We start from the raw sequence: 14,509 nt of genomic DNA on the forward strand, positions 1-14,509 counted from the left end.
GAAAACACATCAAAAAGGTTGAGGCCCACCTCTTTTCCTTCTAGATAATTATTCTGAGCCAAACAGGCCCAGTCAGGCTTAACATCTTACTGACTCTTCCTCCACACTCACTCCTCCAGGATCTCACTTCGCAGCAGTGGCTTGGTTTCCTAAATAGTCCCAACACCCAGTGTGATGAGGTGAAGAGTCCTGTGAACTGTCGCCACAATCTCTAGTTATACTCAGTTACCCACACACAGCTCCGGGCATGCAGGCTGTGTATAAGGGGAAGGGCACGTGGGATTCGCGGGCGCCGCTCGTTAGGCAGGGGTCCACCACTTTGGTTCTCAGTAGAGACTCGGGGAATCAGGGCAGCCACTGAGTCAGCAGGCCAAGGGCCAAACAGGGCACCACAGGCCTGCGCCACCGTTGGCACAATAAGCTGCTGATTTTATTCAGCCCAGCAAAGTGTTGACTCTTCTCCCCTCTGGAACTCAACAGGAGGAGCAGGACTTGAGGTGGGTTTTTGGCACGGTACCTGCCCTGTCCTGCTAAGCATGGCTACAGGAGGGTTAGTTCTTCTGGAGACTCCAGCTCTTTGTAATTTTTTTTTTCTTTTAGAGACAGGATCTTGCTCTGTTGCCCAGGCTGGTCTCAAACTCCTGCCCTCAAGCGATCTTCCTTCCTTAGCCTCCCTAACTGTTGGGATTATAGGTTCCAGCCCCTGAGCAGTCAGTAAAATAGATGGTCTGTGCAGTGTGCCCAGGGATTCCCAGGTCCGCCTGTGATATCTGGACAATACATGGAACCTACATATGTCTCTCTGAACGCTGTCTGCACGGACGAGTCAGAGGAGAGACTGTAGGCTGGGCCCCGGGATGCCGGTGCTTCCTTCTCACCAAACAGAAATCGGCTGCATTACTTCTCCTCCCTGCCAACAGCCACGACCATTCTTCAGCCTAAACCATCATCCCCTTCCTCCCAGTTAAAAGGAAACATTGAAAAATTATATAAGTATTATATAATTATATACATTACTTTAAGTATTATATAAGATTATGTATTATATAATATAGCTTCTTTCATAAAATACAGGACAAAAGAAGGGAAAAAAAATTCTCATTCCCAAATGATGACTCTCTTGCTCTGGTAGAGTTCCCTGTGATCTTTGTCTTCTCTGTATCTTTTTTAGGAGTTGCAGTCAAGTGGTGCTGTATCTATCTCACCCAACAAACATTTTGCTTGCCTAGTGTCTCTGGTTTGCTTGGTGAAGTTTACTGGAAAAGCAGGATGTAGCTGCAAATTTTGCAGAAAAAGCCAGAAACAATTATTTCCTCTAGAAATCTCAGTGGAAGACTAGTTTGTTAATATTTTTTCTTATTTCATTTCTTGGTTTCATTACCCGATGTTGATTGAAATCCATAGAAGTAGGGTCACATTAGCATGATACCCTGAGGCACTGATGGTGTGGTCGGCTTTCCAAAGTCTTTCACACCCGTACTCTGAGGAGACCCTCAGATCCCAGGGAGCTGTCGAAGGAGGAAGCAATATGCCCACTGGACAGATGATTCCACTGCTGCTGGAATCAGGACAGCCAGCTCAGTGCTGGGCAGATGGCAATGACAAAATTTCCCCTCCCAGGTGAAGAAATGTTTCCCGCACAATTGTCCTTCCATGCTCTCTTCTCATGGTCCAGTTTCTAACACAAATACAGGACACTTGAGATTCAGTTGTGATACTTCAATTAATTAGCTGTGTGATCTCAGGCAAGTCTTCGTTCTGTCTGTCCTAAAGTTCCTGGAGGATCTAGGAGTCAAAGGGAGATAACGCCTGCCCTGCTTAGCTTATAGGGTTGCTGTGAAGAATACAACTGGATGATAGGTGGAGGAAGTGCTTGGGAAAGTTTCAACTGCCTGATAGATACAAGGTATTATTATTTCTGTTTATCAGCTCTATTTATCTTTGTCACATGGTTTCGTCTTACAGACATGTGCTTTGGAATTCCAGACACTCACAATGTTCTAGACAACATAAAAACACTGTTTTAATTAGAAATATGGCTGATTTCTATGCTGCCCAGCAAGGTTTCTTTTTATTAAGCAGACCAATTACAGACACTTCTAAAAACATGCCTGATTCACCAAACCACAAAAATGATTGTACAAATTTTACATACAACATGTGTCTCAAAGTCAGAATTTGGGTGGGAAGAGTTAGAGTCAGATGGCTCTTCTGTACCATTTCCATGTTTTCTCTGGACTTTATCTCTCTCTTCCCTCCTCTCTGTCTCCCGCCCCCTGCCTGCCCCCAATACACTCTCTTACCTCTTATACACTTTTATCCCTCTCAATGTAAAATATGTTAATAAAGCAGGTCCAATGAATCTATACTTTTGACTGTGCAAATAAACTCTCTGTGGTGCTTCTTTACTAAAATCTACAATTAAGGAGAAATGGTCCAGTTACAAAGCTGTCTTACTAAGAAGCTTACTACTTTGGAAAATGACTGTGATTTTCTATAATTTCCAACATTTAAAAACAAACCTATAAACCATAATGAGATAAACCATAACTACTTCATACCCACTAGAGGGCTTTAACAAAAAAGATGGGCAATAACAAGTGTTGGCGAGGATGCAGAGAAACTGGATCCCTGATACATTGTTGGTAGGAATTTGAAATGGTATAGCCATCTTGGAAACAGTCTAGTAGCTCCTCAAAAGGTTAAATACAAAGTTATATGATTCAGCAGTTCCACTCCTAGGAATATTATGCAAATAACTGAAAACAAGTCTTAAAAAACTTGTCTCAAATGCTCACAGCAGCATTATTTATAATAGCCCCAAAGTGGAAACAACCCAAATGGCCCTCAACCAATGAACAACAAAATGTGGTATTGGTCAGCAAAATGAATCAACATAATGGAATATTACTCAGCAATTAAAAGGAACAAAGTACTAATACATGACAATATCTCTGGTGAGTACATCAATGGCAAGGGTAAACCTTCAAAGTATTATGCTAAAGTGAAAGGAGCTAGACACAGAAGGCCACATCTTGCAAGATTCTATTTCTACAAATGCCCCAAACAGGTACATCCACAGAGACAGAAAGTAGATTACTGGTTGCCTGGCGTTGAGGGGAGTGGGTAATGAGGAGTAACTGCTAATGGGTACAGCATTTCCTTTTAGGGTGGTGAAAATGTTTTGGAATTATACAGTGGTGATGGTTGTACAACACTGTGAATATATCAACAATCCCTGAACTGTTCATCTTAGGGTGAATTTTATGGTATGCAAATTATGTCTTAATTTAAAAAACAAACCTACATAAAATTCAAACATTACAGACATACATAGAAATGAAACTTTCCCTACACTCCTCTCCAATGGTGCTCCCGGTTTTTTCTTATTCTCCATACTGATTTTATTTATAGGGTGTGCATATTTAGGAAACAAACTAGGACCTTGTGCATATTGTTTTGTGATTTTCACTTAATGTGACTTGTTCATTTTTTTTTTTATTGGAAGAGAAAAATTCCCAACCTGAATTCTTAAGGAATATAGCAAATCCAGAAGTAATAAAGAAAGACTTACACCTTGACTACATAAAACTAAAAAATTTTTATATGGGAAAAGGTACAATAAATAAATAAACAGACTAAGGGAATATCCAAGCAACATTTATGAGAAAGGGTTAATATTCCTAATATTAGGGATTAAGATTCCTACATGTTGATTTAAAGTTAAACAATACAAAAGAAAAAATGGGCAAAGAGGTGAACCAGCAATTCACAGGAAAGGAAATATCAATGTTCAATACACACAAAACAACATGTCAGCTTCATTAGTAGTCACCATTTTTTTGCCCATCAAATTGGCAAAAATTAAAAAGACTGGTGACAACTAGTATGGGCAAGAACAGGGGAAACTGGACACTCTTAAGTTGTTGGATGAAATATGAATTGCTACAATGTTTTGGGTAGGTCATTAGGTAGTGTTTAATAAATGAGCACAACCTTTAGCCCATCTATGAAACTAACCCACAAAAATAAAAGCACCACTACTAACAGTATGCTCGCAAAATGTTTATTGCAGACATGTTTATCAGAGGGAAAAACTGAAGACAACTGAAATGTCCACTGATAAGTGACAGCTGAATGAACTACGACTTACAAGAACCAGAGATACTAGAGAAACATGTCTTGGCCCTATGTGATTGACCTACAGCCATGTGGATGGTAGACAGCTATGTGAAAAAAGGAAGCTGCTAACTCTACAATATAATGCCATTAAAATAAAACCCAAACCCATAGAGAGGTGAATATATATTTGTATATTGTTGTAGGCAAAGAGAAAGCCTGTGAAATTTGGTGTGTTTGGGGCTGGGTACGCTGTGTTCTAGAATTTAAAAAAGAGTGTCATTTTAAGAAGCTGATTATTGATAAAGGATAACACTGTGCTAATCTGATCTTTCTCGAAGCTAGGGAACAGTTAAAAAGGATGGGAGAAGCCAATGATTGTGAGATGGAAGGGCTGCTTAACATGGTATAACTACAACATCTCACATAATAGAAGGTATGTGAACACTTTTCTTTTGACCTAACATTTTGGCTCCCTACAGGGGTGGAAGAAGAGAGATTGGGAAAATGCACGTGAAGTATTAGACTGGTGTCTGGCAAGGGGTGGAAACTCCTGTCTTCACTTCTGACTCTGGTGTCTCCTTGGGGTTCACTTGAAAGAGAAGGCACCTGGATCTCATAGGAGCACAGGGCAGAATCAGCCCAGCAGATGCTGGCTTCTTCTGATCAGTCCAGGAAAACAAGTTTTGACTGGTGGAGAAGGATCTGCCTTGAGCACTATTACTGGGGATAATACTTCAACCAGGGTCAAAGTAACTCCCAAAAGCAGGTTATCAACTCCTTGAGCAGCAGTCACGGCAAGTCCCTGAGACAGTTCTTGGAAAGCTAACCTCCTCTACTCTAGGAAAATTAAGACATAAAATTGGGGAAAACCTTAGCTTTACTATAACTGTCCTGTCCAAACTGTACCACTGAGAGGGACTGTGATTTCCAAAATGGCATACAGCTTTGGTAAATGTCTCTTCTTTCACTGTTCAGGAATGCAGAAGATGGATTTTTTTAAAGGTAAAAATAAGAATATTTTTAAAAGTAGGGGTATTTCTCAAGGGGGGAAGGCTAGTCCTGTTCGTGACTGTTTTATAGGTTGAATGAGTCCTCCTTTTAATTGAGTTACTATTTTTAATTCTAAGGTAAACAACTGACATGGCTCCAACACAGAAAAAATACATGTGTTCTTGCTGTGGCCTCGAGTTCCAAGAAATGACTTTATGCTCTCTTTTGGGATATTGGTGGTGGGGTGAGGGGGTGGGGAGCACAAAAGAAGATGTATCTGAAACTGACAGTTCTTTGAACATATGCAAATGTCATAAAAACACAAGCCTCCCTTGAACTTAATGGCCAGTTTTTTTTTTTTTTTTTTTTTGGACAGAGTCGGTCTCTGTCACCCAGGCTGGAGTGCAGTGGCACAATCTCAGCTCACTGCAACCTTCTCCTGGGCTCAAGAGATCCTCCCACCTCAGCCCCACAAGTAGCTGGGACTACTGGCACGAGCCACGACACCTGGCTTTTTTTTTATACTTTTGGTAGAGATGTGGTTTCACCATGTTGCCCAGGCTGGTCTCGAACTCCTGAACTCAAGTGATCCACCCACCTCAGCCTCCCAAAATGCTAGGATTACAGGCCTGAGCCACCAGGCCCGGCCCCAGGCTCCTCTTAAAGGAGAGACAAAAAACAGACTGCAGGCCTCTGTCCTCTTCTCCCTCCAGCAGTCCTTGGTAGGAAGCCATGATGTAGATGAGCTGGACACAGTGGCTAGCCTTCCACACCAGGCACGCTCATTCACAGTTTCAGAACAGAAGGAAAACCTCACTAAAGAGGTCAGAGGGAAAGAATGAGTAAGGAGAGAGAAAACACAACCTTTCACTATTTTCAGGAAAGCTCAAATCTTCCCAATGTTAGGGACACGGATGTGAGCCTGGCTTGGGACATGAGGCACAACCCGCCACCCCAAACCTAAGGAGAGATGGTATATTCGCATGGGAATAGCTCCCATTCAAATTTCCTTTCTAATTTATTTTAAATTAAATCCTCTCAGTGTTTCTCTGTCTTTCTCCATGTTTGCTAGGCAGTTAAGAGAGGGGCAGAAACCAGGCTAGAGAGCAAAGAAGGAAGTGACCACAGGGCATTTTTTGCAGTTGGCATAGGGCCTTTGGCATTTACTTTCAAAACATGCCCGAACTAAAACCTCATGTGCTTCTCGCCAATCCTGCAGAGGCTGAATAAACTGCACGTGGCTCTGTGAAAAGCCACCTCATCCCATGTGGCATTTCTGCTGTCTGGTTGGGTTAACATCTCTGCCTTACAGAGGCTAGTAACATCCAGAGAGCACAGACGGGTACCAAGGTTACTGGCCTCAGGAGGACCACTTTTCATTTCTTCCTGTGTTTTTGGGATACACAGCTCTGAGAAGGGACTTGTCACTGGGTTTCTTCACTACCGCTCCTGAGGGGGGTCTGAGACACAGGTAGCAGTCTCAAGCTGGTACCCTGTCAATCAGCAAGACAGTGCCATGAACGCCAGGTCACGACACAGACTCTCTCGGGTCTTCCTAGGGAATGTTCATGTTATTGGGAGGTGGGTTCTCTGGGGGAGGCCTCTTCTTTCCTTTCCTTAGTCTTGTGAGTCTTGCTCATGATGTGGCTGCTGTTGCCCCTGTTCCCCTCTCACAGCAATGGTAAGACACACATGGGGCCTCTGGACATTTTTCCTAGCAAGTACATTGCTTTCAGGGTGGATGAAACTGCTACTGTACCCCGCTACTTCTCAAAACGTCTTCCCAGCGTTTGAGGGAGCTTGGGAAATGATCCATTATTCATTACGTGTGGCCGACTAGGGTGCTTCTGTGATGACCCCAGGACTGGGATAAACAGTGAGCCTTCTATCACCTTCACTGTGATGGACATGGGATGGCCCTGGGGTCTTCTGTTGACAAGGAAAATCTAAAAGGTGCTGGGAAAGTGTTGATCTATTTGGTTTCAATCAATCAATCTGAAAAGAGATTCTATATCTTCCTTGTGCTGAAGGGGTGAAGGGCAAGGATGAGGGTGATGGACATGGCATCCTTCCAAAGCAGATGTAGGAGGGGGAAGAGAGGGAGGAGAAAGAGGGGGGTCTGGAGTGCCTCAGTGCACTTCATGCATTAGACTTCAGTGTTTTTTTACTCAGCAGCTTGCCTCTGCTTGTTGAGTATTGAGATCCAGATCAAATATCAAGTGCTTTTCTAGGACAGAAGTGGTTAATGTGGAATCACCTTCAACATCCTGCCTCTGTGGATGGGGAAGGCAGTCTCTCTACTGCCAGCTTTAATCTCAGCATGTAAGAACAATCTGGGAGTGGTGGGGGGCAGGGAATAGTCCAGATAAAGGGCCTAAAGAGTGGGTCACATGCTTGAATTTATGTGGGTTCCCTACCTCCTGGCCCCTGTCCTGCACAGGACACGACTCACTGTCTGCTTCCGAGAACGATCCGGATTCGTCACTGGAGTTGGTTCCGTAAGACTGCTCACATTTAATCTGGGGCCGCACTTGGTTGTACATTCCATCTCCCATCAGGCCTGGTTCCTGATGTTCTGTGGCAAGGAATCTGGCTCCCTGGGAACAGGGCGAGGAGGAGAACTCACAGAGAGGGAGGCTGCAGGGCGAGCCCCCGCTCCCGTCCTCTGCATAGGAATAGGAAGAGCAGGAGCTGGAAGTCCTGGTCCTGGTCTCCAAGGGGGGTGAGCGAGGGCAGACTTTGATTGGCACCGGGCAGCTGGTGTTGGGCCGCATCCTTCCTGGCAAGTGGTCGGCCATCAGCCCACCGTGGGAGTAGGCCTGTGAGCTGGGGAGGGACTGGCCAGCTCCCACCCACAGACCCTTTGGCACCGGCTCAGAGAGGTCTTTGTCCAAACTGCTCACCCCAGAATAAGAATGCACCGAGGTGCTCACTTGGTCACAAGCGCTGGAGGAGAAGATCACGCTCCTCCGGTCCAGCTCTCCCTCCTGTTTACAGAGAGCCTCCAACCCAGGCCCCCTGAGGGGCGACCCCATGGTGAAGTTGGACACCTCCTTCTGGCCCATGTGGGGCTGTCCATAATTCCCTGTGAAAGGGGTGTAGTCAGTTTTAAGGTCACCCTGAGTGATCCCCTTGTCAAAAGGGCACGCTGGACTCCTGGCAAAGTGCTGCTGAGATGTACTGGGCAGGCCAGACAGCTCCACACTTTTCGTTATGCTGAACAGAGACCTTAAGCAGGAGGGCGAGGCCACGCTCCTGGATCTCTCCAGGCAGGCGGCCCCAGCTGGGGCCGTGGGGGTAGGGGCAGGGCTGGGCTGTTTCCGGTCCATCTCGACATCCCCCGCTCTGTCCTTGGCGTCAGGCTCATCTCCAGACAGGCAGAGTGTGATGCTCTCTTCCTCATTCTCTTCACTGGGCGGCTCACTTTTAATCTGCCCCCTGGCAAGCCCTGGCTTGAGGCTGTTGCTAGAGTTATCTTCCCGGAATGTGCTTGCAAAACCTGAGGTACTGTGTGATGATGCATTATAGACATTCTTGGTACATGCAAGCTGGTATTTCTTGTATCTGGGGTACTGCGTTAACGCGTCCTTTTCTGAGCTCTCCTTGGTGTCCGTGGGCACGTCGGGCTCGGGCAGCAGGGCTTCTTCCTTCTCTGCTACGGGGATGGCGGCGGCCTCAAAGCTGATGGGCTCTGGAAGCATCTGGTCCCTGGGGCAAGCCATCTTGGCCGTCTCTGAATCCATCGTCTCCTCCTCTTCATCCTCCTCCTCTCCTGCAGAGTTCTCACAGTCCTCGTGCGGGCGCTGGCATGCAGCATCCTTCCGGCACACAAACAGGCCATCCTCACTGTTCAGGAGCTGGGTCTGCAGGAAGCTGAAGCAGGAGTCCTCCAGGTTGTGCATGCGCAGGAACTCAGCACAGCGGATGACCTCGCGGATGTTTTCTCTGCTGAGTAACAGCTTGGCAGTGTAGGCAAACTGCAACAGCGGCCCAAAGCCCCTGGCCGTGACCTGCAAAACAAACAGGAAAATCGCCAACATTACCATCAGCACCGCTATTGTCCCGAATCCCTCAACTGAAGCAAGATAACCAGACAGTGCTAATGTCCCAGAATAAAGACTGCAAAGGGGCAGTTAATCTTGTAGTACTGGGTCAGCAATGATTCTGCTTCCAATAATTAGTGCCTGTCTCGCGCATGCCACTGTTGTACTCCATCAGGGCACAGGCAGAATTGAAAATCACCAGGGTCAAGTGGCTAAACAAGATGACAACGGGTTTGGTGTTTACACTAATGAAATATTCTGGCAAAAATGCACAGTGACAATGGGGAGCCTATTAATTTCCCTCCCAATCGGTCCTGTTGAGAGCCATTCTACATGAGGGGGGAGTGTTGTGACACTTCTTGCAGCTTAGCTTGCTGGAGCCCAAGACAGCCTTAACGTTTTCTTGTCAACCACAAAAATGTCAAGGTGGCCCTGCAAAATACTAAGTCCAGGGAGTTGCAAAAATAGGTTTTCCTCACTTACAATGTTAAAAGAGACATTAAAACAACTCTGTTTTGCTCATCCATCACAGTTTCTACTTGAGACTTTCGGTCATCATGTCCTGCCTGATCTTATAATGATGATGATCTCATTATCTCACCAGAGATGACAACAATCAAAAGCGGTGTGCTCGAGACGAAATCAACCCCTGGCCCATAATGAACGGGGGTTGCAGAGCGAAACAAACCAGCTGTCATTTAAATGGCTGAAGCTGCTGAGTGGCACAGGGTATGGGCTATTCCTTCCCTAATTATTGGCAGCAGCTTTGCCATGCAGCTGTCTTTTTTTCCTGGTAAATCTTCAGGGGCTAAGCCTGCTGTCATTTGCTGCTTATCCATTATATTTTACACGGATTGAAAGTGTGCTATTTATGCACAGCTTGCATATGCACACAAACACGTGTGCGCGCGCACGAATGCCTGCTTACACACAATGACTTAGACAATTAAGAATATGTTGCCTGAGGCCAATTGTTTTTTCAGATGGAAATGGATTAAACTTGCTGGTGTTCATCAGGGTAGGCTTCCTTACCCTGCACATAAAACCACACATCCTCTAGGTTCTTGCAAGCACCGCTGACCCCACAGGAAGGTGAGGCATGTCTACAAATCCTGTACAAATCAAATGAAAGCAGCAATCATGGGGTCCTTGCTAGAAGCTATGGTAGCAGTGATACAAAATTTTATCTGGGGGAGTGACTGCACTGCAAGGTGAACTGGTAAGCTTTGTAGCTGACTTCTGCATGTATTAAACTCACCGCAGCATACAGAGCCAAAATTCTTACAAGGACCTGTAATTGATGTTCAAGATTCAACCTGGACATTCACTCCTTTGGGAGTGCTCTCCAGTCCTCTTAGAGAGAATGAATGACACTGTCCTCTCAGCTCTCATAGCCAGGTGAGGAAATGTGCTGGATTCTCCAGGGCAGCACTGACTTCATATCACTGCATTCTTTCCAGTAAGGGAAATTTCTTAGAGTTGTAACTGAATGGGATTTTAATTGTTCATCTTTTTAAAGTACTTACGTAAGATTCCATCTTAAATTTTTTTTTTCTGTCAGATGACGAGTCCAGAGATACTTGGTTAAAAAAACAAAACAAAAAGCCATGACTGCTAGACCCACATTATAAATTCTATATGGGCAATCACTGCCATCTCCCTTTTATTATACCTAATTGTGTCTGTTCCTACCATAAGACAGCAAGCTCCTTCAGATCAGGAATGGTTTTGTCTGTCTTTGTAACCTTGCGTCTAATCTAACCTGGGGTCTCTAACATGGTAAATACTTGTTAAAAGCTTGTATGTTACCGAATATGTCATAAGTTGAACTGTGTGCTAACATACTACTACTGTGTACACAAGGTAACAACACAATGTGTTTAGAGGGTGCCGTCTCAAGTTACTTTTGGAATAAGGCATCATGTAAATCAACTAACCAAACTGATCAACTGATCAAAGGCAGGCAGGCAATGGTCTTTGTCTGCCCCGTGTCACACAACCAGTATTAAAAAGGAGCTCATCTGACTGACATTTTTTATCCTGCTAAGGTGACATGGTAATAAGTTCAGCAAATGTAGTACTGGCAATACATCTGTTTTATGTCCTTTTCTTCCAGGAATCTTTAAAAGAAAGTAAAAAAGCAAGAAAATGTGTATTTATAGGTAACTGAGGAAGGTGACAAGAATGTCACATGACCTATTCCTTTACTGCCACATGGCTCCACCACAAAGAAAGAAACGGTAAAATCAATGCAGAGTTGACCCCTGCCCTCATAATGATCCTGTGCTCCTCTGTAATGTGCCAGTTGCCGAACGCGTGGATAAGACACTTCTTGAGTTTTGGCAAAGGTGCTCACTATATGGGAAATGTAGGAAATTACTTTCAATGATATTTACACTGTTCACACAGTTTTTCTCATACTCCCATCCTTATCACCATTTTTTTTTGATGCTGTAGGTCTACGTAAGCCTTACCACTATCCTCCACTGTGGCCTCTTGTAAAGAAAATTTCTAAAGAAGCAAAGGACATCCATGGGGATCTGTAGATCAGGAAGCAGTACTGGGAGCCACCCTCTGCCACACGGCTGGCTGAAAGGAGCTGGAGAAAGCATCTCCACTTAGAGAAGAGTTGATGCTTAAATGTATGAGAATTGGACTAAGGATGCAAATGTGCAAAGTCTCCACATCACAAATCAATGGCACTCCTTAGATCACTGAGGCTTAGGAGACATGCTGAGCTTGAAATGATCGTCATATCATCATGAAAGAGTCACAGATAAAAAACCTTTTTTTTTTTTTTTTGAGATAAAGTCTCACTCTGTCACCCAGGCTGGTGTGCAGTGGTGTGATCTCGGTTCACTGCAAGCTCCGCCTCCCGGGTTCACGCCATTCCCCTGCCTCAGTCTCCCCAGTAGCTGGGACTACAGGCGCCCGCCACCACACCTGACTAATTTTTTTGTATTTTTAGTAGAGACGGGGTTTCACCATGTTAGCCAGGATGGTCTCAATCTCCTGACCTCGTGATCCGCCCAACTTGGCCTCCCAAAGTGCTGGGATTACAGGCATGAGCCACCGTGCTTGGCCAAAACACCTGGTTTGTAAATTGTCACTTAAGCCCAAGGGCAGAGGAAATGGTGTCCTCACCACGAAAGTTTAAGAGCTCATAACTAGCTCATCTCCCATACTGGTTTCAGTCCTGCTTTGCTATATTTAAGTCTGCAAGATTTTGCTCAGCTTCTGTGTGTGAGGCTTTGTTTGGTGAGCCAGAATGACTATTTACCAAGTATCTCCTAGTGCCCAGCACTGTGCTCTTTTAATGCCTTGCAAGGCAGGCATGACTGCCCCTATTCTGTAGCTAAGAAACCTGTGAAGCAGGGAGGTGAAGGAGTTTATCCATGGTCATAGAGCTAGTCAATGGAGAGCTAGGATTCCAAACCAAGTCCAGTCTGTTTTTTCTTCTGTGCTCACTGGTGTGAGGGAAGGGTATGTGCAGGACTCAGGCCTGTGCTCAAGAGACCTACAATTTAGCTTTGTAGAAGAGGTACAAATGATGGGTAACAATGTAAGTCAACAATGGAAAAGCCATTGCAAGATTATATGAGTAGTTGTCAACTGAGAAATCCAGACAAGTTCAGGATAGCAGACTACTGAGGCTGAGGGGACTAGCGAGGGGGCCCCTTGAACACTTTTATCAGGACACCTTGAGTGTCTGCTCTAGGTCAAGGGTTGCTTTGATATGATGGCTACTTTCTGAACTGTCACAAGGGTCCCTCCAAGGAACCCATCTCTGATCTACTTTAGGCAGTGGTAATTGCTCCAGATACACAAAACAGAAAGCAAGTGCCCATCACACCTGCCAGCAAGTGTTACAACAGGCAGAGGCTTTCTAAATACTGGCTTAGCCTCCATCTTGAGAAGCTGGCACTGTCTACCCATTTTTAGGAACCATTTAAATTCATTTATTATACTCAGAAGGCAAATATTCAGGTACCAGTGAAAAGCTGTATGTTCATGAAACTGTGACCACAAGTGTGCACTGTTACTTTTTGTTCTTAACAAACAAGGCTCTAATAATGGGAAAAAATAAGAAGGGGTGGGAGGTAGAGAATTACACACAAAACTAAACTCATAAAATGGTATTTTACAAAGTAATGATCATAAAGTTACAATGGAATGAAGTGGCTAGAAATAGAAGAACAGTTCCAATTCACTGATGTTAACGGAGGTGCATCCCTCTGCTCTAAGCAGACCCCTCTAGGTTAAAATCCACTGGTCAGCAGTGGCCTCAAGGTATGAGAAACAAATGCAAAATACGATATTAGGGACAACTTGGGATAACAGTCTTGCATTTTGAATGAAAATATTGTGAATGCCTCATTTCAAAGAATAATTTTTCGTCGCATTTAAATATGTAACTACCTGGTCTCATAATGTGCAATACTCATTCTGATAGAGATGAGATGGGATCACACAATGGGGCCAGAATACAGTTGCCATGTGGGGCCGAGACCTGGGAGAGGGCAGAAAGTTAACCCTCCAACCTCCCACCGACTGCTTCCTGGGAGGCAATGACCTCAGCTAGCAGTTGGCACATATGAGTTGGTTCAACCCTGAAAGAAATAAGGCCAGGCTACCGTGTCCGATGGTGCAAGTCGACATGATGACAAGGTGTTGAAATTTGACCCACTGTAACTATGACCCTTAACCCTTTATTCTACTGGGTTCTAACATAATCATCTCTATGCTGAAAGGAAGATGGGCTGATGAAAACTCAACTGGTAGAGAAAGTCTGGGCACTGTTTGCAGAGCTGGGGAGCTCAGTGTTTCATGAGACATCCATTTTGCTGCAGGACAGAGTTTACGGTAGGATACTTACAACAGTTCCATCTCTGGACTATGACAGGAATGAGGCAGTCAGCCTTCAGGCATTTATTGAAAATAGGGTTTGAGAATTTTTGAGACTTGGAATATCATTCTCCCTATAAGCTACATGATTAAGGTGTCTCCAGTTCGTTTTGGCAGTATATACACATGGCTGTAGCATTGAGCCCATCTGCAGAAGGCTGATCAGATGAATCCGGAGGACAGGTGACTGTTCCCTGGGAGAGGGCTGGCACGCTTCTCAAGGTCCCTTAATCACAACTTCACAAAAAAGGGAAACTTACACCTTCAGCAACACCATGTACACTTTCCTGATAAAGCTGAATCTCTTACACACTGCAGGAACCAGGAAGATAAAGGTAATGAACCCATGCCCAAGGGCTTTTTAAAACTCTAGACCACTGACAACTCCTCTGGGTTGTATTTGCACAGCAAGGCACTTGTCAAATGATGAAAGCAATGCTGGTGACAAC

At 44.8% G+C, this 14,509-nt stretch overlaps 1 protein-coding gene across 3 annotated transcripts in view; it reads right to left on the minus strand.

The window, feature by feature from the left end:
- The window catches only part of BACH2 (BTB and CNC homology 1, basic leucine zipper transcription factor 2), a 370,236-nt gene that overhangs the window by 16,231 nt on the left and 339,496 nt on the right, over positions 1-14,509 (minus strand). For all 3 annotated transcript variants that reach the window (XM_011941938.1, XM_011941939.1, XM_011941937.1), the window contains one exon: positions 7,530-9,122. In XM_011941938.1, coding sequence (XP_011797328.1) covers positions 7,530-9,122 — 1,593 coding nt within the window. The remainder of the gene's footprint in view (positions 1-7,529; positions 9,123-14,509) is intronic.

The sequence above is a fragment of the Colobus angolensis genome, unplaced genomic scaffold, assembly GCF_000951035.1.
Source record: "Colobus angolensis palliatus isolate OR3802 unplaced genomic scaffold, Cang.pa_1.0 Scaffold203, whole genome shotgun sequence".
NCBI classification, from domain to species: Eukaryota; Metazoa; Chordata; class Mammalia; order Primates; family Cercopithecidae; genus Colobus; species Colobus angolensis.